Source organism: Gadus chalcogrammus, chromosome 14 (genome assembly GCF_026213295.1).
Source record: "Gadus chalcogrammus isolate NIFS_2021 chromosome 14, NIFS_Gcha_1.0, whole genome shotgun sequence".
Classification (NCBI taxonomy): Eukaryota; Metazoa; Chordata; class Actinopteri; order Gadiformes; family Gadidae; genus Gadus; species Gadus chalcogrammus.
This window is the reverse complement of record NC_079425.1, coordinates 18,004,322-18,031,315: the sequence shown is the minus strand read 5'-3', so window position 1 is coordinate 18,031,315 and position 26,994 is coordinate 18,004,322. Positions and strand designations below refer to the sequence as shown.

The window sequence follows — 26,994 nt, the reverse complement described above, 5'->3', positions numbered from 1 at the left end:
AGATACGGGGTCGACCATCCCTGGTACATCCTGGCGACCTCCCAGGGGCATGGATGCCAACCAATGTCCGGCTGATGTTGGTTGGCGTTGATGACTGGAGTAGAGGACGGGATAAAGGGGAGGAAGCGGCTAGTCCTCCGGGTGGGAGACTGGGAGGTGGAGCATGAGTTCTGGCTTGCGGACATCCACTTTTATCATTTGCCTGCACCTTCTGACCCGTTGGGGAGCGATGTGTCGGGGCGGCCATCACCCTAAGCGTGTAGACCGTGGCACTCCAGTCCGGGCAGGGGAAGGACGTGGTCCGGAAGACCCGTCCAACACCCGTGCCACACGACACAGGCATGAAGCGGCGCCGCCACCGAGGCAGTCGTACGTGTTGGGTATTTGTTGTGTGTTTAGTGTCTGTGTGCTGTGTGTAAATGAAGGCAGCTCTCGGGTTTGTGCGGTGTATGGGGCACGAGAGTTGCGAACTGCTTTAAACCTGGCCACCCGTCTGATCATTCATAAATTATATATATTTATAATAATACTATTCTTAAAACTTACGGTATATAGGGTGTGCTTTGACTGGCTTTGTTGGGCATTTCCCCCTCCTTGTCACGCAGATGTCGTAGCTTGCGGTCTGCCTTTAAATGGTAGGCTAATGCATGATTGCCAAGTATAACCTTCAACTTTGGAAAAGCTTTTTGTTCATGGTTAGGAATTCTCTCGTATTAAATATGTGCCGTGACAATGTATAATGTCTAATGTCTGTCTGCATAATCAATCAATCCAACTCAACACAACAACTTAAGGTAGCAAGTTAGCTGAGGTAAAAACATTACAGCTGTTGAACCCAACCATAACAGCACAATAACCTGAGCTAGAGAGTTAGCAGAGGGCTACAGCTGACTAACCGAAACACGGCTATTTTATACAACAAAAACATTCATGCTTGTTTGCTGAAGATATCCATGTCAAAGTGTCTCAAGGTAAATGCTACCTAGAACCACCTGTTACTACTGTTAGGCTGTGGTTATGATATCTAATAAAACATTTACTTTCGTTGTTTTATCAGTCATTTAGTAGTAAAAGTAGTATGGGGGGCTACTTTTTTTTTGTCAAATATAAAGTATATAAACTTGGAGTAAAAATGTTAATAGAATATGCAGGTAATGTTAATATGTAGGCCTATGTCTCTGGCTGCTAATTTGTAACCATTACGTGGTGTTTTCAGCTTCATATTCAATCTATAATGTGAAAATTATATCTCAAATATCCCATGTTTTTTTTCGATTTCATAACCAAAGTTTTGTAAGATGACGGGGCTGCGCCGCCATTCAGTTCTCGCGATACTCTCCCAAGAGCAGCAGGGCGGTAGTAAATAGAAGGTGCGCTAGTATGAGAGGAGATAAAGATCACTACTCCTACGAAATACTTGTTATAAAACAGGCCATTATTCACAGTGGAACCTTCAGTTGGCTCACAAGTTTTGCTTTTGAGACTAAGCGGACTGTCTCCCAAAAGACACATTTACCGATGATGCATTTACGCACGAGACGTTTGGTTAGTGAAAGGCATTACTTTTCTTTACGCGCGTTGCACAAGTCTGCATCCAGCGATGCGCCCCCGATCATCGCGGCCAGGGAGGAGACCCTTCGCCCTGGTCTGATCCGACCGGAGACCCTGGAAGATGTGTCCCGTGTGAAGACTCTCAAGGAGATGCCCGGACCCAGCACGTTTGGAAATCTGGTGGAGTTCTTCTTTCGCGACGGTTTTAGCAGAATCCACGAGATCCAGGTAAGACATTGTTTTATTAATCTTTTCTAACTTTCTGGCACTTAAAAGTGCTCTATTTTTTAAAAGATTAAGACATTTTTGTGCGTGGCAGTATCAATCACTGCTTCATATCCCAAATGTTGGGCAATTCATTTCCTGCATTCTGGTGAATTTTTCTGCAGCCAAATATTGCCTTTTCTGCATCAATTGATGGTGAAAATATATTTTTTGACGTAAAGGAAAACGCCATGTCACAGCCATTTTGATCACCAATCATTGTGTTCACACACTAACACAGATAGGCGTAAGCCTACTGCGTATCCTGCCTTTATACCTTTTAAGGTTTTCTGTAATTTAGAAACAAGAAACCAACAAATAAGGCATTGCACAAAAGCAAAAAACGCTATTTACGATAGGCTACTAGGACGTTCGGTATCCCTTAAATAAGCCCTATTTAACATAGGCTATGTAAGTAGTCCTGTTGAGGGCTTCTTTGTAATATTAATATTATTACTATTGTAATAAAATTACAATAATTTTGGCACAACTGTATTGAAATAGTATTAGTACAAATTAGTAAAAGTAAAAAAAGAAGAAAAAGGGCGGGGGGGGTCAGGGGCTTTCATCCATACGAGCGGGGCAAGAGGCAAGAGGAGACTAATTTCTCATTGTGATTATATTGGAAGTACGTAAAATCGGTCGAGTTCTACTTTTTTAATCTGTCCCTGCTCACTGTATTGTTGCAAAACTGCTTCCTCTTGGTCTTGACTTTTTTTTTTACAGTTATCCTGGATTTCCCAAAAAAGTGGTTCTGACAGTATCTTCAGTCTCTCTATGAAGTCTACTAGGTCTAAAAATCTGTCCATGCTGCTCCTGTAGCTGACATGCCCCATTCCTCCACATGTCTCTGAATTTGTTAGGCAGTTTCTGAAGGATGGTCTTCATATTAGAAACATTGATTTCCTCCATATTGGTGAGATGATGTGCACCTCAATTGCATACCAACAGCCTCTAAGGAACAGGGAGAATGCTTGCAATGCTTTCACATCCTCTGATTTGATCACTGACCAGGCAAATGCTTTCTCCTTATAGAAAAAGCATTTGGGTAGATAAGAGGCAATGTTATCTACCCTTTTTTCCTTAACAGAATACTTTCCAACAGTGCCATCTTGTGACTGAATGTCAGACATATTTTTTCACTATCCCTTTAAGACATCTCCCTATAAACCAACCCAAGCCAATAAGCAGTGCTGATTTTACATCCCCCACATCAAGGCAAGAGACTGGAAGGGACGGATATCATTGTTTTGTTTATTTCAAAAGTTTTTGATCCTATGCATACTTTTTAAACTGCCTTGTGGTATTGTGTGTAGATACGTTATGAGAGAGAGAGAGGGAGCCAAGCAGAAGACACTTTAAAATCGATACACATTGCTTGACAACAAGTATGCGAGAATTTTACCATAGGTTTGGAGGAAGTATAATCATTATCTTGCAAATACGAATGAAAGAAGTGTGGAAAAAGCACAACGAAGCACTGGATTCTCAGTGACATCCAAACGTGGGACTTGTTTAAACCTTCTGTTGCCACCGAGATGAACTTTGTTTACTTTGCTGCCCTTAAGGGAATCCCTAGAACTGTAATTCTGTATTCTGGGTCATCCCATCTTGACAGGAAAAGACAGGGAGGGCTTTATGACACCAACTGTATACGTAGATGTCACCCATTCATGCCTTCTGCTGCCTGGGGATGAATCTTGTTTGTTGAGCTTACTCCAAGTCATCTGCTGAAGCTGTGTACCCCACCAAAGAAGAAGGAAACCCCATGCATTCTTTCTCTCACTTCACTTGTATGCCTACTGCCATTTATGTTAAGGTTAACTAGTTAAAGGTACTGTCGAAGTCGAACATTTGCTGCTTTATGAATGTATTCCACAGCAGGCTGGCCTTATACAATGTTTGTAGGATGTCTTACGAAAGGTTATGCTAGTTTTGTGATAAATAATGTTAAATAATTTCAACTGGTCATGCTTTTCATGCTGATTTTGTGGTTTAATGGGAATATAATGTGGTTGGGGTATATTCTGTTTAAGAAATAACCAAAATTAGATCATTTATTACCCTACACGTGTAACCCCCCCAATTTGCGTGTTACCATTTGTGCTTGTTTACGACCTGTGGCCATAAGTGCCTCTACTGTACCATGCAAGCATTATAATATGACATGCAATAATATGACCACAATTTTCTGAATAGCCCCCTAAATGATTGATTCTTGTTTCCTGTGATAGGATCGTGACTCCATGATGAGGATCAAGTATTAACATTGTGCTCAGCCACAGTCACATGTAAATCTTCTGTGTATTATTTTTGAGGATAATAAAGAGTGCATCTTCCCTCCGTCTCTAGATGGACCACCGTCAGAAGTACGGAAAGATTTTCAAGTCCCGCTTCGGCCCCCAGCTGGTGGTGTCCATCGCTGACCGCGACTTGGTGGCCCAGGTGCTGCGGGCCGAGAGAGCCACCCCCCAGAGGGCAAACATGGAGTCCTGGAAGGAGTACCGTGACCTAAGGGGCCGCTCAACCGCTCTCATCTCTGCGTGAGTAACCTTTGACCTGTCTTTTTTGGACCCCATGAAACTGGTACGCAATGCCTTTTAAAAATATTGTAGTAAAATGTCTAGTGATGTTTGGAGAGGGCAGGAGATAGGTATGCATGATCCTATACTGGCCTAATATGTGGTGTTGGGGCCAACATTGGCCTAATATGCTAATTAGAGTCTGGGGTGCATAACATGTTGGGGCTAGGGATGCATCATTTACCAATTCAACTATTAACCATGGTTTAAATGTCTCGGTTTGGTAACTAATGGCACAGCCACACCAAGTGTTTCTGTCCTCACTCTAAAAAAAAAAGGACATTATGGTGCATTCATTTTTTATGACCAACCGTTGAACATTGAGTTTAAATTGTAATCTATAATCGTTGCATGGCTAATTGGGGCCTTTAGAATGTTAAAGTACATCGGGGCAGAGCCAGGATTTAAACATTAAATACGTAAATATAGTTCTGTATGTTTACTTCCAAATAACTATCACTAATGTTAACGGTCATATTAAATAAAAGCCTCAAGCCGTTTTCGGCCTTGTCCTCAATCGTTTTTAATCACACCAGTCCTGACCAGTGCTGAGCCGTGCTGAGCCTTGCAGCACTCCCCTTATTAAAGCTCAGGTCTAATGATTTGGTTGGTATTGTCCTTATTAGCCTTTCTTATTAGGTGAGCGCTGCAAGCCAGCCCTAATAAATAAACCTATTAGCATTAAACGGTTTGTGAATGGATAACGCAAAGTTTATATATACCATAATACAATAATTGTTCTTATTTAAAGTATAGCCTTTTTCTTCAAAAAAATTATTTGAAGGAAAATGAATTAGAGAATGCGTCGGAAAGAGCCAACAGCTCACAGCTAGCGGAGCTAGTGTATAGCCCCTTTTGTGAGGTGTATTGGTAGAGCATTACTCTATAAACTGCAAACTACACCACTAAACTGCGCCAAAAAAACGTAAGTTAAGGGCGAGAAGAGGAGGGGCTGATCATTGATGTACTTAAAGTGGAATCCCCTGTATTTTACAAGTGTTGCATTTTTGTATGGACAAATAATTTCAGGATTAATTACTCAGCAAATACTAATACTAATCATACCACTACTATGTATAGTAGTAGTACTAATTTTGTATCATCCTACAACAACATCGCCCATTATAACGGCCATACACTACGACTGCACTTAAAAAGTATTAAAATGTTGATATGGGTGGTAACCATGGGATAACATGCCCTCATCCTTCCACTAACTCTAAGCCGAAAGCAATTTATTTTCATCTTAGGGTAAGAATTCATGCTGAAAGAGGGGGTTAATTTACTGCATATTTTACACGACACTCAACATTCTATTTTAATATATTGGATCTTCATTTTTGAATATGTTTACAAACAAGAGGCCCAACAATTTAAATGATCAGACAAACTAACCAGCCATATTAACGGTGTAAGACAAATTTGCTTGAAAACATAAATTATGAGCAGCAATCTACACACATTTCTTTTGCATTTATTGATAAATCCTATAAGATAAGGGACCCCCTGAATTGTCATCACCTTCCCCCTGTTTGCTGCACCGCTGGTTAGATAACATGTTGGAATCTTTAGAATGTTGCAGTACATAACATGTTGGGGTCGTTAAAGTCCTGCAATCCTTAGAATGCTTAGTTTAATATCTTGTTGAAGTCATTAGAATGTGGGATACATAACATGTTGGGGTCTCTCTAGTGTTGAGGTACATAGCACAGTGTAATGTTTGAAGGTTGTGAGTGTAATGCATATATCAAAAGTTGTGTTGCTCTTTGTGTCCTGCAGGGAGGGTGAGGAATGGCTGAAGATGCGTAGTGTGTTGCGGCAGCTGATCATGCGACCGCAGGACGTGGCCGTGTTCTCAGAGGATGTGAACCTTGTGGTGGACGACCTGGTTAAGAGGGTCCGCTCCCTACGCAGCCAATCATCTGACGGGGAGTCTGTGGTCAACATCAATGACCTGTTCTTCCAGTACGCCATGGAGGGTAGGTGTCTTGCCAAATAGGACGCTTCCTCAGTGCAGAAAAAATCCTAACCTGTATGAGAATAGGAGAGTCTTCCCCTTATCCTTCTTACTCTCCTCCCTCGTTCATTTCTTCCTTCTCCTCTCTACTCCCTCTTCCTCTCTCACCCACCTTCTCCTTCCCATCCTCCTCTCGTCTCTCTTCTTTCTTTCTCCTCTCCTCTGTTTGTGGAAAGAGGTAACAGTTATTGTAAAACTGGATGTCGGAGACATTGCAGTAACGGGGGAGGAAGTTTGGTTCCACTTGGCTGACGAAGGAATGTTGGATTTCAAGGAGATGTACTGCAGGGTAGGAAAGGTTAATAACTACCATATGTTTCAATGCTTGCTGGCAAGCATTCAAATTCCAGCCATAACTCATTGGAACGGCGCTGTGTGTGGATTTCTATGCTTAAAGTACAGCTGGCCCTGCCTCAATTATTCAAGAGGCAGAGAGGGGAAGGACGGTGAAGGAGGAAGAGACTGACTCTATGGAGTCAGATTGATGTCAAAAGTATCGTCTTCGTATCAAAATAAAGCTGATGACATGATTTCAACATGCAGGCGGGGTGAAGGGAAGGGGGGGAATTCATTGGTCTTGTCCACTAGCTCGACTGAGGGCATGCAAAAATGTGAAACTTCAGAAAAGTCGGCTAGCCTGGCTACTGGCTAGGCTTGTCATTAGCCTCCAAGCCTAGAAACCCGCTGGATATGCTTGTGGCTTGGTTGGTTAGTAGCCTCTGTCTTGTAACAAGCATGCTGGGTAATCAATGACCAGACAATCCAGTAGCTGATCCTGCGGATTGCTAGGACGTCTCCACATCAAAAAGATGTCCAAACCCATAGTGTCAATATTGTATTTTTTTGTTTAAAGAACACATATTATGGTGTTTTCCCAACAAGTAAACATAGTATATGAGTTCCAGAAGACACGTTATTGAAGCTGTTTGTTGGAAGTTGCTTATAGGAAAAAAAATCTTGCCTACCACTACAACCCCTCTTTTTCAGTCCCTTCAGAATGTTTCTGGTGTTTCTGGTGTCTGTAGCTTTAATGCAAATAAGCTGCTGATGATTGACCAATGAGCTGTAAGAGTGAACCACAGCATGGAGGAGAAGTGATTGTTGCCGTTTAAGGACTCCTGGAGCTCTATATCTATATAATATAATATAATATAATATAATATGATATAATATAATAATAATAGGTATTATATATTATATCTAATATCACGGCCAAAAGCTATGTAAGCCGCGGATGATATTATGAATCGTAAAGACTGCGTCTGACGTCCCTGGCACTTCCACAACAAGTAAAGACTCATAGTGGGGGTTATCTCGGCCATGGTTGAGAAGAATGGGGGAAAGGAACTTTGGCCTTGACTCTCTGAAGTCCATATGGACATCGAGAAGAAAGGGATGGTACTGCCGGAGCTGAGCTGCCGGACTGCCGCCAGAGCTTCGGCGGCAGTCCGGCAGCTCCGCTAGACGCCCTGCCAGGCAGTCACATATGGCGAACTGACAAATTAGACATCTATTTTTGTATGGAATATCCCTGCTTCTGAAATGCGAGAACATCTCCGCCCTGAGCTCGTCCGCTGGTCCACAAAATCGTAGCTATGCTCTGATTGGAGGGGGGTGGGGAAGTAAGGGAGGTAATATTCAACTGTGCCCCCTTCCTATATAGGAGGGGGCGCCGAAACTGACTCGCTCGATTGCTAACTGTAGGCGGGGTACTTTCAGAAGTGCATATCTCACTCAAAAAATCATGCACAGACTTGTTCAAAGTTTGTATGCGTGTGGGAGCACCAGAGACCCAAAACAACACCCCAAATCCCAGGAAAAGTTTTGTTTCCATAATATGTCCCCTTTTTAAAGAGTGATAAATCAAATTGCAATCCCAAAAATTTAATTGTGAAACATAATTATGTGTTTATTCCATATGCATCCTCTGCAGGAATGGCCTCCATCCTGTATGAAACTCGTCTGGGCTGTCTGGAGGAGGAGGTGCCAAAAGATACGCAGGACTACATCGCTGCTCTGCACCTCATGTTCAGCTCCTTCAAGACCACCATGTACGCCGGGGCCATCCCAAAGTGGCTCCGGCCTGTCCTACCCGGGCCCTGGGAGGACTTCTGCAGCTCCTGGGACGGCCTTTTCAACTTCAGTAAGAAGTGTGTGTGTGTGTGTGTGTGTGTGTGTGTGTGTGTGTGTGTGTGTGTGTGTGTGTGTGTGTGTGTGTGTGTGTGTGTGTGTGTGTGTGTGTGTGTGTGTGTGTGTGTGTGTGTGTGTGTGTGTGTGTGTGGCTTTCTGTTGCTTCTGCACAATCTCTCACTCTCTTCCCTCTTTCTTCTCTGCCCCCCCCACCACCCTTCTCCAGGTCAAGTCCATGTCAGTAAGAGGTTGGAGGAGGTCAGAGGTCAGTCAGAGCGGGGGGAGGAGGTGAAGGGGGGTCTACTCACCCACATGCTGGTTACCATGGAGATGAGCCTGGAGGAGATCTATGCCAACGCGACGGAGATGCTGCTGGCAGGCGTCGACACGGTGTGTGTGTGTGTGTGTGTGTGTGTGTGTGTGTGAGAGAGAGAGGGTGTGTCAATGGATGGCCTGGTGCTGAAGTTTGGTTTCTCTGTGTGTGTGTGTGTGTGTGTGTGTGTGTGTGTGTGTGTGTGTGTGTGTGTGTGTGTGTGTGTGTGTGTGTGTGTGTGTGTGTGTGTGTGTGTGTGTGTGTGTGTGTGTGTGTGTGTGTGTGTTCTAGTGTTGTATTTCAAAGATTGTGTTTCTTTGGCGCCAATATCAGGGTGTCAGTCTGAGGTCAGCACATACGCACACGTACATTTACTCCACCGTTTAAGATGTTCTCACCCAGATCCAGTTTCTTATAATTTTGCCTGAGATCCTCACAGGGTGGGACTTTTATCTTGTTTTCAGCTCAATTCGTGTCACATTCACGCACCCACACTTTTTTGCACTTGTGTAACAACTTTGTTATACAACTTGTGTAGCAACTTTGTGTGTGTGTGTGTGTGTGTGTGTGTGTGTGTGTGTGTGTGTGTGTGTGTGTGTGTGTGTGTGTGTGTGTGTGTGTGTGTGTGTGTGTGTGTGTGTGTGTGTGTGTGTGTGTGTGTGTGTGTGTGTGTGTGTGGGGCCCCTCCTTTGGTCAAAATAAGTAATGTGGCCATCCGAGAACTGTCTCAAACAGTAGCCATGCCAAGTAGCCTGACTACTATGGGATTCATATCCCAAAAAGACATTTACCCAATCCCATGAGTTTTCACTGGAGGGAGGGGTAACCCGCCCAGTGGCTCTGGTCTCCCTACAAGCTCTCAAATTAGAAGGTATTCCAGAAACCGCCACACTAATTGGAGTGATCTCCAAGCCAGCATTCTTGAGGAATAGGAAAAGAGAGATGAGCTGAAGAAGCTAGGAAGACAAAGACAGGAGGATAAGGAGCTTGAATACTAATGCCAATAACTCCAATACACACTTAACTACAAACATACTCCTTCCAACTTTAATACACACTAACAAAAAAACTATTAATGAGATATGGAATAGAGGAAACAACAGTACTGATAATAATGAACATGGCTCAATATACCCAGACTGGACTCAGACTGACTGCCTGGTATTGGTATAGTATTTAGCAAAGCCCTGTGGTACAGTCTTTTGTCGGGTGAATCGGTCGCTGCCAAATGGAGATCCTTTGTTCTATATTCAGCTCTGTGTCTCTCTTAAAATGACCCTCTTGCTCTGGCTCTCTCTCCAGACATCGTTCACCCTGACCTGGGCGGTCTACATGCTGGCTCTGAACAAGGAGGTGCAGCAGGAGATCTACGAGGAGGTGCTGGGGGTCCTGGGGCTGGAGGAGACCCCCACCGCCGACCACGTTACTCGCCTCCCCCTCATCCGAGGCCTCGTTAAGGAGACGCTCAGGTACACACAAATACCCTGACTCACTATCCATGTTTCATAACTTCATTTATTACTGAAAACCATTTTGCGAGTACGGACTATGGCTTAGCTGAAGACGTCTGTTGTGTGGTAAAGAAGTCGGAAATACTGACTACGCCTTTACTGCATACTTCTGTTGCCTGGAGAAGAAGTCTGAACTTTTTGCTTGGAGCTGGAGGGTTAGATGGTCGGGAATAGCGTGTTAAATGGTACGGAGGTGGAGGAAAAGAGAGTAGGGTGGTGGGGGGCCGGTGGGCAGTTGTAGGGTTAGATGCTCGGAAGCTGGAGGGTAAGATGGTGGGCAGATGGAGGGTTAGATGCTTGGAAGGTAGAGGGTTAGATGGTGGGGAGGTGGAGGGTTTGATAGTTGACAGGTGGAGGGTTAGAGGGTAGGGAGGTGGAGGATTAGATGTTGGGAAGGAAAGGTTGAGGCAGAGGATGCGAGTAAAGAATGATACGAGAGGCGGGTAGAAAACGGGAGTTTAAATAAATACAGGTTGTTACATTACTGAGTCACTCCATTTTAAATCTCTCCTCGTGAAGAACCTGCTCCCTGCGGCTCCTCGCTTTCTTTGTTTGCTCCTCCCGGTCGTCTTCCAGAGGGAATGGTTTAAAAGCTGCGTGTGTAGAGAGAGAGAGAAAGAGAGTCTTTGTTTGTCCTGTGCAGGCTATTTCCAGTTCTCCCCGGCAATGGGCGGGTTACCCAGGATGACTTGGTGGTGGGAGGATACTTCATACCTAAAGGGGTGAGCAGGACACACATAATCATGCCTAGATCAGTCTTTCCCAAAGACTGGGTCGCGACCCACATGTGGGTCGCGGGAGATTTGGTTGCATAATATATATATTTTTTTTTTAGCATTTAACAAACTTTCAACAAGAAGCATGTATTTGATAGTACTGAATGTTTGTATTGTTCTGATCATTTTACTTATAACATTGAATCTAGTTGAAAAGCTAATGTACATTGTGAGAGGAAATAACAACAATGAGATAGCCAAAACAAGGAGAGGGGAACTCTGCCTAAATGCATTTATTTGGTCTCATTTAGGGCTGAGTATTTAATATGTGTATTATGTTTTCAATAACAAGTGAAAAAAAAAAAAGTTGTGATTTATCTCTTCGAAATGGCTGATTTAAGTTCATATATAAGGGGATGCGGAATTGGCAGTAAAAACGTTCAGGAATTTTAGTTTATGCACAAACTTGTTCAGCTCACGATTTTATAAATAAGGTCTATTGTGAATTGGGTCGCGATGGTTTGTAATTTAAAAAAAAATGGGTCCCCAGAAAAAAAGTTTGGGAAACACTGGCCTAGATGACTAAATGTTGAGTCTCTCTGGATTAAAGTGTCCTAAATGACCCTATGTGCTTCATGGTGCCAGACCCAGCTGGCTCTTTGTCACTACTCCACATCTATGGAGGAGGAGAACTTCCCGGACGCCGGAGACTTCCGTCCGGCACGCTGGGTCCGAAAGGACAACACGGACCGCGTGGACAACTTTGGCTCCATCCCGTTCGGCTACGGCCTCCGCAGCTGCATCGGCCGCAGGGTAGCGGAGCTTGAGATGCACTTAGCCCTTGCAAGGGTAGGAGCAACACACACACACATCCCTCACTTCCTCCCCCCGCCTTCCTCCGCCCCCCCCAAAACCACACACACACACACACACACACACACACACACACACACACACACACACACACACACACACACTGCAAATCAACACTCATCAACTGGTTGAATGTAAATGTTAAAAGTGTTTTATCTCCTCCTGTCAGCTGATCCAGAGGTTCAACATCGACGTGTCCCCACTTCTCTCCTCGGAGGTCAAAGCCAAGACCCATGGTCTGCTGTGTCCCGCGGCGCCAGTACACATCCGGTTCAGAGACAGAGACCCCTAGACACGCTGGAGACAGAGATAGATACCTAAAGACAGACACCATAGACCTAGACCACCTAAAGACATAGACCCCTTTAGACATAGTGCAACTAGACCCACTACACCACCTTACAGACATAAACCCCTTCTAGGCAGACCAAATAAACCCCCATGTGAAGATGTGAATGGCATCTTCACTGTGTTAACATGTTTTAAAAGATTCACGTGTTCCTGTCCGACTGTTAGCCCTGTAATAGTCTGCAGCTGTGGCTCATAGGTTAATTGAGCCACACCCATTCTTGTGCTCCTTAAGAGGGCCAGAGTTCTAAACTGGAGGGAGGCTTGAGTTGCGCAAGTGACTCGACCGTTGTGGTATTGTTTTTAAATAAAAATATGTTTTTACCAACATTGCGTCAAGGAAACTCTTTTTCCACCCCTACACACCTACTCTATAACTGACAAAACCACCTAGCGAGAGAAACCAAGAGACATAAACCAGTGGAGGCTTATCCAGTGAGGAGAGGGAGGAAGATCCTACTTAAACATTGTTGAGAATAAAAAAATTTGATTGGCCAGACCACTGTAATGAATTAATGCCCTTAAATATCACTACTTTAATGCCTTTGTATATGTAATGTTCGTTTCCATGGGTAAAGGGACATTAGCACCCCCTATCGCCAATTACATTTAAAATGGCATCACTTCTGGTTTTGTGTCTTTATTTTTCTTAACACAATTGTAGCTGAAAATATGATGGACCCAGATTTTTTTATTTAGTTTTACAAATCATGAGAAGGCCAGATTTGACGCAGGGGGAGAACACACAACACAACAGCTGTGGCTATGACAAAAGGGATGCTGTACTCCTCAAATTTCTGTCTGGATCCATGCATAGTGTATCTTCATTTTTCAGGTTCACCTCACTTCTTTTCACCCACTGTAGGGAAGATAGAGGCCGTTCTGACTTCTAACCAAAATAATGAGTCTACGCTATGAGTGAAGCAAAAGCAATTACATTTTCTTGATTGGTGGGAGCGCTAGTTTCTAAAGGAAATACGGCAAATAAAGATCAATGGATCAATGTTGATGTCACACATATTTGAGAAACCCTCAAAAACAGGTGTCCAAAATACAACCAAAGATGGACATGACCAGAACATATCTGGTCATTTCTCTGATGACAACCTCTGCTACCATCCGGAACACACCCGAACATGCCTTATACTGAAAGACAAAGCATGTACACTATATATCGTACACTGTGATGCCATGTGTCATCAGGTAATTCACATCCAATGTCCTGTTCCAATGCAGACTTAGTCTTCAACCATGATGGTGGGTTCATGTTCGGGATCATGTTATTTATTATGGAGTTTGCACCTTGGGATTGAGGTCTAAGCAGAACTCAACCGGGCCCTTGGCAGGACTTTGTTAGCCTGGGTATACCCATGCTGCCTTGCGCGCATACACTACACAGTATAGCTTTCCAACCCATTTTTGTGTAGTCCACCTTCATGAAATGTGTGGGATAAAATGTGTGATAAACAGGAAAAGGCCCTGCCACACCTGACACCTGGAATGGGGTAATTTTGGGATTACTGTTGAACTTGGCTAGTTCACCCGGCTATGAACTGATACTTGATCAATCATATTCCATAAGCACTGACCTAGATTGCATCCGACACTTTTGAAGGTTTCCCAAAGATAAAGATGTGAGGAAGAAGTGGGAAGGGGCTTTGAGGAGAGAAGGATTCACTGCGTGATTATTCAGATTATTCAGTTGTCTGCAGTCAACATTTTAAGCAGGCTGATTTTGACAGGACGGGTCAGATTGTCAGACTATTTGATGGTGTTATTCCATCCCTCTTCAGCTTCCCGGTTCACCTCAAAAGAGTAGGTGTATCATCATAAGGCTAGCATTCATAAATGTAAATATTATATTGTCAAACAAACGTATCCTTTTATATATTGTATTGTGTATTATGTATAATATTATGTATTATTTAATTTTATTATCTTGTTTTTTTAATATTAAAGTTGTATTAAAGCTGACCGTTTTTTCCCCCCATCGCGGGGATTATGTTTCCAGTTTTGATCTCGGATGTCTGGTAATTTACAGCATATCAGAATATTCTATTAGTGTTAAGCCAACTATGAATAATAAAACAGGCCAAACCATGTGTCCTTTATCATAGCTACACGTATGACAAAAAACCGCATGAAAATCGGTGGTATTCAGTGAGGTATGATGATTAATTAAATGCAATGTGGAGAAGATGACCACTCCAAGGTGGCGGCCCCGCGTCTCGTCAGCGCCAGTAGGCGGTAGCGTTCGATGCTCCGACGATTATATAAGATGTCTATCTGGTCACCATGCTGGTCACCACATACCACGTTTCGTTTTGTTTATGCGACGAATACCCTGGAAACGTATGGATTTCCGGCGCATAACTATGGTACACATTTCCCCTGTGCCTATTCTCTAAAGTTTACTAGTTCCTAAAACGTAATTGTTTTCATTATTAAGGGAATGGGAAATAAGGGAATAACTGAAACTATACAAATCGATTCAAACGACCTATATATAAACGTTATTCCAGCCGGTCATGTCTGCTAGTGCAAGGAACGGCCCACTCCGTGGCGTAGGGTGTCGTGCCTCTCTCGATTGGTCAATACTCCATCTGTGTGGGAAATTCGAAAGACGTTGGGTGGAGTGCATTTCCTGTTTTGCCATACTATGTTTTAAGAAAAGACCCGCTAAAGGTAGAGACGTATTTGAACAGTTTTCTATCTCCTCGCTAAAATGCCGACAACATTGAGGCCAAATGCGAATGAAAGTCACGACACGCCAGTAGAGGAGTTTGAGTTGAATCTCGATTCTTACGTCCACGTCGAACTTGAAACTGAAGATGGCAACGAAATTCGTATCGGAAATGAATCTTTCGGTTTAAATCAAGGTTAGTCCACTTTTTTCAATGCCGGCTGGATAAATGAACAATTATTTAGGGTGAATGCGTACTTGGTTCCTTATCATCAGATAATGTTGGAGCTCTTGGTTTATGTAGTTTCACACTGTCAGAAGATCTAATTCAGCGTGTGTGTTTTTCTAGCTCTATAACAGACATTATTTGGATAATGAAATATACATTCATATTACAATTGATTCTATTTCTCTTAATTAGGACTCGTCTTCAGCAACCTCCATGTGTGCCTCTGCGCTCCGTAATCACTTCGCAGCAGGGTCACAGTCTGATGCAATTAACGTTAGCTCGTCGTTATTCACAACTTTCTAACGTATTGTATTCTATTTTTGGTTACATAGAATATTCACCGATGTGTCGTTAAAACGCAACGAGACTGCATCTATACGCTACTGTAGCACTCCAGACTTGGATCAGCTGATGTTTCCCTGCGCCGCATAAAGCTTGCTGCGCTCCGTATGATCACGTATGACACCACATTGCTGTTTTGGCCGAGGCTACACTCGAAACCATTACATCATCGGTTGTTGAAGACCATAGTTTGAGAGCAGCGCTCCAAACATAGCCGAGGTACTGATTAAAACGGAAGATGCCAAACAATGAGTAGATTTAAAAGTGTTTCAAAGCGTATATGGGCGTTTTTCATGAGGAAAAATGCTCGAGTACTCGCAAATAACCGATTCGACATTGGTAAAAAGTGAAAAAGACCAGTGTAAATTCGCCCCCAACAATCCGCGGTGTAATTCAATTGCTAGGTGTGGCGCGCAGGAGGCACATAAGGGGGGGCATTTCAATGCTGACTAGGACGTTAACGCCCGACTATAATTGCTGTTGTCCTTTTCTTTGGAAGGCATAAGTCAGAAAGATAGTGGCCAAGAAGATCACGATGAAGAAGATGATGGCGATTCAGACCACTTGAACAGCACAGACAAATCTGGGACCCGGTTACAGAGAGCTGAAAGACGTTGTCGCGGTGATGTCACTCTCCCTGACACATTCCAAACAAACCAGCTTCTCTACTATGAGCGATTTAAGGCCTACCAGGACTATATGCTTGGTAATGCATAACATTTTTGAAAAAGTTATCCATATTATAGTTATTTCATCCAGCATGTACAAAAGTCACCAAAGCTATGGTTTATTACAATGTTTTTTCTGCATTTATATTTATAGGTGTTTACTTCTTTGCAAAAATTCAATTTGGGTATTTAATCTTTGCCACCAGGTGACTGTAAGACATCAGAGGTCAGAGCCTTCATATCAGACTATCTGGAAAAGGCAGTAGAGCCATGTGACTGGCAGGCCCTATGGTCCACCGATGTCTTTGATGTTCTTGTTGAGGTGAGTTTCATGTGTTGATCTACAGTATGAAAAGTTTTTATATTCAACACAAATGTTAAACTAGTGATGATGTTCATCAATTTAGTCATCATGAATTATATTTTCTAATTCGGTAATTAATTCGTTTTATGAACAGATTCATACATTTAGTCATTTCTAGTGTATTTTACAAATTTTAACAAATGTAATATTCCTTTGGCCTCTGGCAACTTTAATATTTGATTAAATTCTTATATTAAGCGATTTGGTAGTTATATTTCCATGAATGGCCTTAAGTCTGTGCTATCAATACCTTTTTATAAATACTTTTGTTTCCTCATTAGCATTTTTTTCTTAAGCCACTTAATTGCTGTTACTGTGATTACAGGTGCATGCTGTAGACTGCAAGGAGCTGAAAGCATGTGTTCAGCTCGCGCTACCTGTCCAGTGTGAGACCCATGGATGTGATCTGAATGAGGAGTCCATGAGAGTGCTGCTAGAAGCCACACAACACAAGGTGCCTCTACAGGAACTCCAGTTGGTGTTTGAAGATTCAGGGGACTTGGACCAGACAGCCCTGGCCATTGAACACCTTAGGTATAGAGTAATTCTAGGGTGACACTGTGTTAATGAAAAAAGGTTGGGTGATTGAAGTTGGCTCTCCGTTATTATTTTTGTTTAACTCTATATATTTAAATCAAATCATATAATCAAAACCCTTCCACAGATTTTTCTATCAGCATATTTGGAGAATCTGGGACGATGAAGATGAAGATGATGATTTTGATTACTTTGTTCGCTGCGTGGAGCCTCGTCTCAGACTGTGAGTGAAAGTCATTGCAACTAATTCCTGCAACTCAAATTGCAGGAATTATTAGTGAAACGATAAAACAAATCCTGTAAGAGTCACACATATCAAATCGATTCACAATATGATTGAAGCCCGTAGTCAATAATCTGACCCCAAAGGCATTTCAAGTGATAGTGAAGACAAGAAGGGAAAAGGAATAACCTAACGTTGCATCCGGACTCTTGAATTATTATATTAATATTAATTAAGAACTATTGTATTGTGGTGCGTAGAGCAGTGAGACAGACAGTTCCCCCTTTTAACAGCTGCACTAAATAACTGGAATAGGTTCCAGTTTTCAGGAGTTGCTTCTTGAAGTGATTTTCAAAGCTGGTTGCTAGACCTCCAACATCGGTCTGCAAGACCAGGGTGAGCTGTAGAAGTCATGGGGTGAGTTCAGAGAACGGGCTCGACTGGGGTGGACTCATTTGACTGGGGTGCCCCCTGGTGGTGACTCATTTGAAGGCGCAACATAAGGCAACAGACGTAGGGTGAGGGTGCAGTGGCACAAAACCGCGAAACCAGGTATCACACAATGATATTTATTTACAAAAGAAAACAAGCAACCCAGGGGTCAAGGAGGATTAACAGTGGCACCAAAGGAAACAAAAGGAAATAATAACCCACCCCCCCCCTTGACAGGTGCTAAGCACCCAAAAATACAGTGGGTGGTGCACACTCTAATCTATGGTTGTAACAACGGGTAAACCTACGTGATGCAAGATGTAGACCCCAGGGTATCCTCCTGTCCTCACTTGCTCCCCAAAAACAGCTGGGTTAGAGCACTCATAAACGGCCGGGTTAGAGCACTCCTAAAAGCACCGTTCTTTTTCTTGTCCATGTTGGAAGCTTACCTGTGAACACGACGGCAGTGCTTTGTGCGCCACACTTTACTATCCATGGAGGACACAGAGTGTACCGCAAGCCTTCTGTCGGAAAGGCAACGCTTCCTCCTAACAATGTTCCTCTCTTCCCTAACCATAGCTACTTTGACGTCCTGGAGGACCGTGTTCCAGCAGGACTGGTGGCAGAGTACCACTCCCTGTTGGCCCGCTGCTCAGAGTTATTCCAGGAGTTCTCCTCACTCCGCAACGACCTCACCTGCGACTCAGATTGTGAGCTGGACAATGTGTCGATGGTGGAGGGTGTCAAGCTGTATGACCAGCTGGAGATACTGAAGCGCAAGCTCTGCATCATTGAAAACCCGCTTTTACGGTGAGGTGTGATTTGACTCTGGTATACGTGTATTTTTCCAGTCGTAATATGAATGGTGTCTGATACTACGGCCCCTGTTTAAGTCACTTCAGGTTGGGTCTCATTTAGAAACGATTGCATCCGTAAGGAAGCCATATCTGCTGTTTGTATAATTGTTAAGTTGCCATTCTGGTCCAAGCAGTGTCACTGGTGAGGGAACCAGATTATAACAATGCATGGATGAAACAAAAAAACAATTTGCCAGAGAAAATAGCCATTTGCATTGTGTCTTGACCATACATTTTGCCGGCACAATATGTTGACTTGGGATACGACACCATTGAGACCAAAGTGAATGTATAAATAGCTTTTCTCTTTATCATCTGTCATCTCACACCCTACAACCCCAAGCCAGACAAATGCTTTACATGCTATCTTTCACAATTGAAACCTCCAGGTATGTGCTTGGGTACAAGGGGAATGCACGCCAGCATTGTGTCGAGGCAAAAGGTTCCAGGGCATCCGGGGGAAGGGTCATCCATGTTGTCACAGCATCCACTTCAGCCAGTCAACTCCAGTCCCTCCTGAATGACAAGTTGCTGCACCTGTGCTCTGCCGACGACACAGAAATACAGGTAGGAGTGCTTTATTTAAATCTTAATAAGGTCAAAGAATGGAGAAGAATCAAATGTTCATTATTGATAGCCTCCAAAGATGGTGTAGGTAAGGTTTTGAATTTATAGAGAGCTCAGAAGAGCGCAAAAGTTTGATGATAAACGTCTCCAAAAAAGGTCCCCTACCTACATCCCTACATTACTCTTCCATTGATATAACACTGTGTGCAGACATGTGATTGCCAGGCAAGATGGATTCCCTGAACCAATGAAAGGAGAGAAGCACTGATTGGTTGGAAATTAGATGGGAGCAATCTAAAATTGGAATTGTCTCCTACAGAGGCAGGTGCAGTCCAATTGAGACGGATAATCTTACAGGACATTTTCCTAAGGGATGACTATGGATCTTCAGACTGATTTCAGTCAAATTAAAAGCCCTTGAATCATCACATTTAATGTGCACGACTGAGATCTGACTAATTTGTCTGTTTTTCCTGTTGTGTCAAATATGTCTGTGCAGTTCCACAGTGACCCAGTGTTGGCAGTAGATGCATGCTTCCAGGGCGATGCTGTTTTGATACTCCCGGGACATTACTCTGTAACCAGTTCCCTGTTACTGCCTGATTCCATAACCATAGAAGGTAAAATAGGGAATATCATCCCATTAACTTTAAGGTTTCTTGGCTCAATACGATTTAGGCCGATAACACGCATGACACAAATGTCCCAGAAGCGTGTAGGGATGTGAAAGAAAAGGCGTAGATATCGATTGCTTACTAGGCTTTATAAGGTCACTCTTTTTTCAACAATAACAATAAAATATTGTTGCATGGTATAAAGAAAGCATTATTAAGCTCATGTGTTTGTTCAGTGTATATTATAAATAACATCCAATCTAAAGGCTAAATAATTTCTTCCATTTATCATTGATCATAATTTATCATCAATTGAAAATTGTGAAATTTAAAATGTCAATGATAACCTCCAGTCCAAAGTATGCATGGCTTACCTCAAAACATTGCTTATATGTTTGTAATACAATTTTTTATTGATTTATTTATTTTTATACGTTCTTTAAAGGGCCTGAAACTATCTGTTTGGGGCAGAATCTGGAAGATGCAAACATTTGCTCGACACAAATTGTTTTCACACTATGAGAATGATGCATACATAAAATGCTGTCTGTGTTCTTCAGGTATTTTATATATGTGCACAAAAGCATAAGGGCGGAATTTAAGCAAGGAGGACACTTCTTTATTGTATATGCAGGAAAACCTTTCAGTTGTGTGAAGTAGAAGTTGGATATCGACCACTAGCTTACATCTAATGAATCCCTCGGCCTCCCCCAACGCCCAATATGCATGTCTTTTCAATCTCATTACCTCCTCTTTTTATTGTTGATTGGAATGTGTGTCCATTTTGTGTTTGTGTTAATTCAAATGTATGTTAAATTTGACCAGGATTTGGCCTTCCTGATGAAGTGGTGATCGAGAAAAAGAACAAGGGTGACACTTTTGTTGAAACCACTGGAGCTGCTATCAAAATTTCCAATGTGAAATTCATCCAGCACGACGCAATCGAAGGCATTCTCTGTGAGTTGGAATAGGATCACGTCTAATGATTTTGACCATTGCTTGTTCAAAGATTAATGTTGATTGCTTTTTGGTAAGAAAAACTCATTATACACAGAATCATTTCAGCATTTTATTATTTCACGACAGAAAACGGATATATTATGAACTGTGTAAAATAAGTCAGTAATGTCTTCAATGATAACTTTGACAGTAGTACAACCTTAGTTTTCTGAATTAATAATTACAATTATTAAATAAAAATTAGAGGTTGACAGATTAGTTCCCTCCAATAAAAACAATTCCTAGTTAGAGAGAAACTGAGGTTATTCTTTTTTTTTCAGAATATATTTATGGTTGTTTTTGTATTTTTTTAACAACATACACAGACAGCCACTTGCACCATTATAATAAGGATACCAATAAAGTAATTACTTAAATAAAATTAAAAAAAAGAATAAATAGTACATTTATATACAGAAAGATATATATATATACTACACTCCAAGCACACACAATTTAGGATCCAAAGGGACCCAGATTTTAAACATCTGACAAACATTTTATAACTTCTTTCCAGAAATCCTGGATCCTTGAACATTCCCATAAGCAATGGAATATAGTTCCTTTTTCATCTACACATTTAGAACACACATCTGGAATATTAGCAGACATCTAATGAAGCTTGACAGGAGTTATGTATGTTCTCATCAGCCATTTATAGTGAAGTAATTTAAATAGAGTATTTATGGTTTGTTTTTGTGCCTTTTAAACAAGCTTAATTCCAGTCAAGCGTTTAGTTTATCTAGTGTTGATTCAGTACTATGTGTAACTAAGATACTGTAATATTTAGATACATGGCCCTTTCCTAAGTTTGCAAGTGCTACTTCCTCAAGTTTTGTCAAGTAAATACTTGAAAAAGTGTTTTTTTGGGATTTGGTATGGCTGACATAATTGATCAAAAGAAAGCAAAGCTCAAACTACATATCGATCTATTATTTTCTGGATGCCTTTCGTATTCCATAGCCTAAACCCCCATAGCCTAAATCGAGATAATTCAGGCATGTCACCTACATGTTTGTGTGCAGCATACCAATCTGAAATCGTGTTTTAAGGATAGGAATTTTTGTATGAGTGAGGTTATTCTTAATGCGATTGGAAAGAAGGATTTCTTGAATTGCGTGTTTGTATAAAGGTAGGGGGTCTCATTTTTAGACTCATTCAAATTTCGCTGCCGTTTACTATTGAAGCAGTGGTAAGGTATATAATATGCATTATTTTTGAGAAATGATGCATATGGAAGTCATTAAACTTTGGAGGAAATACACAGAAGTAATAAGAATCATTACTGTAGTAGAGTGACTTTTATCTTTTCTGGGCATTCAACACAGACTTATGTTAATTGGGCCCTGTACTGGACTATGCATCTTTATTTTTATTTATTTTGACAAATAATGTTATTATTGCTTTTTCCACTCCCATTCCCAGGTGTGCGTCAGGGGAAGCTGGAGATGGAGAACTGTGTGCTGCAGTGTGAAACAACGGGGGTGATTGTACGAACCTCTGCCCATCTTATCATGAATTTGTGCGACCTCTATGGCTCCAAGGTTTGGAAATTGACTTTAAAATGTGTTTGTTTTACATAATAAAGCTATATTTAGAATTTTTGAAAAGACTACTGTCTCCAGCTGATGGTACTGGAGGTGACACCATTATTGTCATTATTATCAATTCATTATTCAAACAATATGTGTTTTTCTGATTAAACCATAATTTGTTATAAGCAGGTTTTAAAATCATGTTTTGTCAGGATCACCCTGCCTTAGGTTATGTTGTTGGTGATAGTTATTTTTGATTTGGTTCCAGGGGGCTGGCATAGAGATCTATCCTGGCAGTGTATGCAGCATTACTGGGAATGGAATCCATCACTGCAAAGAAGGAGTCCTCATTAAGGTAAAAATACAAATCATCTAAATTAATACAATGATTTAGATTCCAATGACTGACACCATCATATAGGAAATTAATAAAGGGATTTTTTTTTTTTTATTGAGATCAGATAACAATATAAAAAAATTACGGGGTTTCAGATACATGAACATACAACCACATAAAACTGCCTGAATCTCACTCGTCCATGTTTCACTTCCTTTCTTAGGACTTTGCTGACGAACTAGATGTGATGCCCCGTATCATCATGGAAAACAATGTGATTCATAATAATGAGGGCTATGGAATAATCCTAGTCAAACCTACCAATCGGCTGCAAGACAGTAATGGCAGTGTACCACTGGAGACCGCAATGGGTAACCTCCACCATTTTTATAATACTTATACAATACACGGATCAGTGTAATGGCTTTAAGACGAGAGTACATCTTAATTCCGTAGTGTGACATATTTCCAAGTAAAATCTGTAATTGGACACCTGCTAGTATTCAAATGAATTTGATTGAATGCATTGCAACTAAAAATGAATGCTGATCTTTTATTGTATTGCACAAGTTCTACATTACTGTGACACATTTTACAACGTCCCCAATGGTAGGCTGATTGTGTTCAATAAGTGAACTGCCCCTGCAAATATATTGCTATTTTTATATACTTAATTGGTCAATATATTAACTGCAAGCCATTTCAGAAACTCGACAATCGGTCTCACAAGCTTGTTTATCCTTTGTGCTTCTTTTCACTCTAGACAACCTTGCTGAAAAGGACCATGGGAGTGAGGTGGCCCATGAAAAATTGCACCAGCCACAAGAGAATCCAAAAGCCCATGCAAATCCTCCACCAGAAGAGGTTCATGGACCCCTCTCCACTGATGGCCTTGTCTCACCAGCAGCCTCTGCCCTGGCGACCCCTAGAGCGGCCTCCATGAACGGTCTCGGCGTGCAGCATCATATTCTGGGTGAGACACCCGAGCCGGCCACCACAACCTCAACTAAAAAGTGGCAGCTTTGTCGCCAGTTGAGCAGAAACAAAGACGCGGGCACTACGCACACAGACATGGGGCTTCTGGAGCAGAAAATGTTTGTCTCGATTCAAGGCAACCAGTTCAAACGCAACGGCATGGGGGACTTTGGCACTTTTCTCTACTAATGGACATTGATAGACACAAATGTATGTTGTCTCATTTGTGAGACCGATAACAGCTTCTCAAGGACCGTAATTAATGCTGAATACTTTTTTAGAGATTTTATCACAGCCATCTAATACACTTTAAAATGAATCAAGTAAAGCTTTTCTTTCCCTTTGTCACCAGTATGTATCACTTATGTGAAAATATTTTGGACTTGCCCTATTTAAGTTTTCTTGTGTTTTATTATAAGCTTTACAGCTGTTTTGAAAGCATTTCCGTTTTATTTTATTGGAATTTCAAATTCTTAAGATATTATTGAATCAACTACCATTCGTTTGTTAACTGTGGAAATAAAATGTTATCACTAAATACTTAGTATTTAGCATTTGTCGTGTGTGTGGGTGAGAAATTACCACTGATGGAATTAAAGTAAATTGTCTGGGTTCCATGGTGCTGTTCTTTATCAGTCTGCATGAGCCAAAGCGCTGTTGTATACATTTAAAGTAGGGGGTATTGTTGAGTTAAAGCAAGGTGGCTGATTGGAAGCTTTTGTTTTAATAAAAACAATAGGATACCTGACCTCGACAACAGCTCCAGAGACTCCTGGTTGACTAGTCTTCACTAGGTGACTACTGGTGTGCTCTCAGGTTCAGCCCTGTTAAGTTCTCCACCATCTTCCAGGAGACCCAGTACCTCTTCTGCGTCTCTTTCCCCTTGGTCAGGGTGACGGTTGGCCGGCAACAGCTCAACAGTCCTCTGCACTGCTCCTTACCGGGTCTCCACTAGGTTGAAAGACGCTTCATACTACAGACTTTGATGATTTCAACCTGAAAATGCTGACTAGTATTCTGAATGTCAATTTCAAGTCAATAAAGGTTTCTATATAGGTACCCTGTCCTGTCAGCTCTCCTCCAAACCTGCCAGAGACTCTTCTCTGTATTTTCTCCTTGCATCTGGACATAGTAATACATAGTAATATGCTTTACAGTTGTATTGGTCCTCCCACCCACAGGAGAACGAGACCTGTGGGGCAAAAAGTCATTCGACAGTCATGTGTCCTTCTGAAAGTAATAATGTTGAATTCAATCACTAACTGACGTATACAGGCAAGCTCTGAAACGGCCCGTCTACAGCGCCATCTAGAGGAAGCCTGTGACTTCTGTCGAGTATAAGTAGAACGAATAGTATTCACTGGCTGCAGCTCAGTCATTCAGCAACCACGCTCTAGCTTGACTTGACGCACCCTCTGCTAGAGCGTAGTAACATTGCAGAAGTTCTTCAAGGAAAGTCGTCAAATCCAGGACATCTTTTAACAGTTACTTTATTTGGTAAAGTATTTCGGTATGGTAAACTAATACTATGGAGCAAAAGGAGGTGGAAGCGTGTCTTTGCACGTGCTAAGCGTCTCCTAGCTGATCATAAACATTAACCCTTATCTAATCGCTGCTGGAAGATTTATAGGAGCTTGCTCCTGGAGATTTGTTGTTATGGTCTGATCCGCATGGCCCGGAAGGAGTGGGAGGAGCCGGTGTGACGTCTTACCCTCGACTTCCTCCTTCCTCCTCCTTGTCTGTGGTGCTGCCTTCTGTGGATGGAGCAGTTATTGCAGCCTTCAGTAAGGTCCTGCTCCCTTGTGGCTATGTATAGTATTTAGCAGCTTATATGTTTGGTCCTGCTTCCTAGGGTCTATGTGTGGGTTGGTCAGGTTCTTAAAATACGTAACAACATCATCGCGTTACAGTATAACATATAACACATTGTCAACAGCATAATACTGGTAGCCTACTGACACAGTACATGGAGTAAGGGCACAATCACATAACACTTAACACAGTGCAAAACAAAGGTATGTTTCCGTGGCTTTCCGATACTCTTTGGAGAAGTTAAAGTAAAAAGAAAAATCATCACACACCGATGAAGAAAAATCTAATGATTTACTCAGAATTTGGCAGATAAATAGGATTACATTGTTTCAGAATTCATGGGCCCTGTCGTATGTTTTTAATTATTTATTTAATGCATAGTTTCTCTATGATATGAAGGCCTCCCACAAGGCGGCTTGGGCGGGTTTTTTCCCCTTAAGATTTAATCTGCCATAAATCGTCACAAAAATATTAATTCAATACCTAATTCACCTAATTAACTTGTGTAAGTGCTACGTGACGTAGGCCTATGTTGATTCAACTTGATTGATCAATCCACCTTCTCAAGTCTTTTCTCTACGGTGACACTAATACAAAGTAGGTCCTCCACTTGCAGCAGTCCCCGCACCGGCAACGGAAGCCTGCCATCGATACACAGCAGGGCCCTGCGAAAAGTACACAGACTCAAAGCCGTCATGAAGGTAAGTCCCTGTTGGTTGTCTGTATTTTCCAGCCATGCATCTCCTTCAAGCTCATTCATTATTTCATGATCAATCATACATTGAGATAGTAGCAGTAGCATTAGCTACACTAGAGGTAATTGTTCTGCTGGCCTCTGTCTGCCCTATGTCCCCAGCCACTATCATATTTGGGGATTTTAGCAGCTGTCCCCTCGCTGCTGATTCCCTATCACTGCTGGACTGACATCCAACAACATGTACAGGGCCCAACACATGCCAAAGGGCACACCTTGGACCTGGTGTGCTGCGCTGAAACAACCCCCTCCCATCTCCATTGCAGGGCCCTGTTGTTGGGCTGTTTCTGATCACCATTCCGTCCTGTTTTCTGTCCCTGTGCCCTCCCAAAGCAGCCCTCAAAGCGGTCCATCACATACAGGAACAGGAAACGTGTGTGTACATCCATGCTGGCCAACACTCTAGCGATCAACCTCACCATCCAGCCCCAAAACCACACAGTCGACGGCCTGGTGGAGCATTACAACATCGCTCTCGCCCTCAGCCTGGGCTCCATTGCCCCATTAATCACAAGATCTGTCTTTTTCGCCCGCCCCACTCCCTGGTTTACCCCAGAGCTTCCGAGGTTGAAGTCCATTGGGTGCCGGCTCGAGAGGCTATACAAAAGACCTGGCCTCACTGTCCTTCGCGAAGCCTACAGAGACCACGTCAAGGATTACAAAGACGCTCTCTCCTTGACAAAAACACTCTATCCCAAACAATATTTCTCTACCATCACCCTCCTTCTCAACCTTCCTGATGCCCCACAACCCTCTGATGC

General features: G+C 42.3%; 2 protein-coding genes across 2 annotated transcripts; both read left to right on the top strand.

The window, feature by feature from the left end:
* Positions 1-1,342: 1,342 nt before the first annotated feature.
* LOC130403952 (cytochrome P450 27C1) lies at positions 1,343-13,220 on the top strand. Its single transcript, XM_056608505.1, has 9 exons — positions 1,343-1,779; positions 4,168-4,358; positions 6,177-6,376; positions 8,348-8,557; positions 8,771-8,934; positions 10,160-10,326; positions 11,012-11,090; positions 11,730-11,933; positions 12,127-13,220. The coding sequence occupies exons 1-9, from the start codon at positions 1,381-1,383 to the stop codon at positions 12,247-12,249; spliced, it is 1,737 nt and encodes a 578-aa protein (XP_056464480.1). The 5' UTR covers positions 1,343-1,380; the 3' UTR covers positions 12,250-13,220.
* Positions 13,221-14,751: 1,531 nt separating this feature from the next.
* On the top strand, positions 14,752-24,714 carry shcbp1 (SHC SH2-domain binding protein 1). Its single transcript, XM_056608321.1, has 13 exons — positions 14,752-15,184; positions 16,059-16,265; positions 16,434-16,549; positions 16,917-17,125; positions 17,256-17,351; positions 18,363-18,593; positions 19,030-19,207; positions 19,707-19,827; positions 20,647-20,778; positions 22,246-22,364; positions 22,624-22,710; positions 22,916-23,063; positions 23,456-24,714. Exons 1-13 carry the CDS (start codon positions 15,031-15,033, stop codon positions 23,854-23,856), a joined length of 2,199 nt encoding a protein of 732 aa, XP_056464296.1. The 5' UTR covers positions 14,752-15,030; the 3' UTR covers positions 23,857-24,714.
* The last annotated feature ends 2,280 nt before the right edge of the window (positions 24,715-26,994 follow it).

Excerpts from the sequence above, each read along its gene's own strand:
- LOC130403952 (XM_056608505.1), top strand. The coding sequence starts at position 1,381 with ATGAGAGGAGATAAAGATCACTACTCCTACGAAATACTTGTTATAAAA. Across the intron at positions 8,935-10,159 it reads TGCTGGCAGGCGTCGACACG|ACATCGTTCACCCTGACCTG; the intron begins GTGTGTGTGTGT and ends CTCTCTCTCCAG. Across the intron at positions 11,934-12,126 it reads TGCACTTAGCCCTTGCAAGG|CTGATCCAGAGGTTCAACAT; the intron begins GTAGGAGCAACA and ends TCCTCCTGTCAG.
- shcbp1 (XM_056608321.1), top strand. The coding sequence starts at position 15,031 with ATGCCGACAACATTGAGGCCAAATGCGAATGAAAGTCACGACACGCCA. Across the intron at positions 16,550-16,916 it reads TCTTTGATGTTCTTGTTGAG|GTGCATGCTGTAGACTGCAA; the intron begins GTGAGTTTCATG and ends CTGTGATTACAG. Across the intron at positions 19,828-20,646 it reads TGATTCCATAACCATAGAAG|GATTTGGCCTTCCTGATGAA; the intron begins GTAAAATAGGGA and ends AAATTTGACCAG.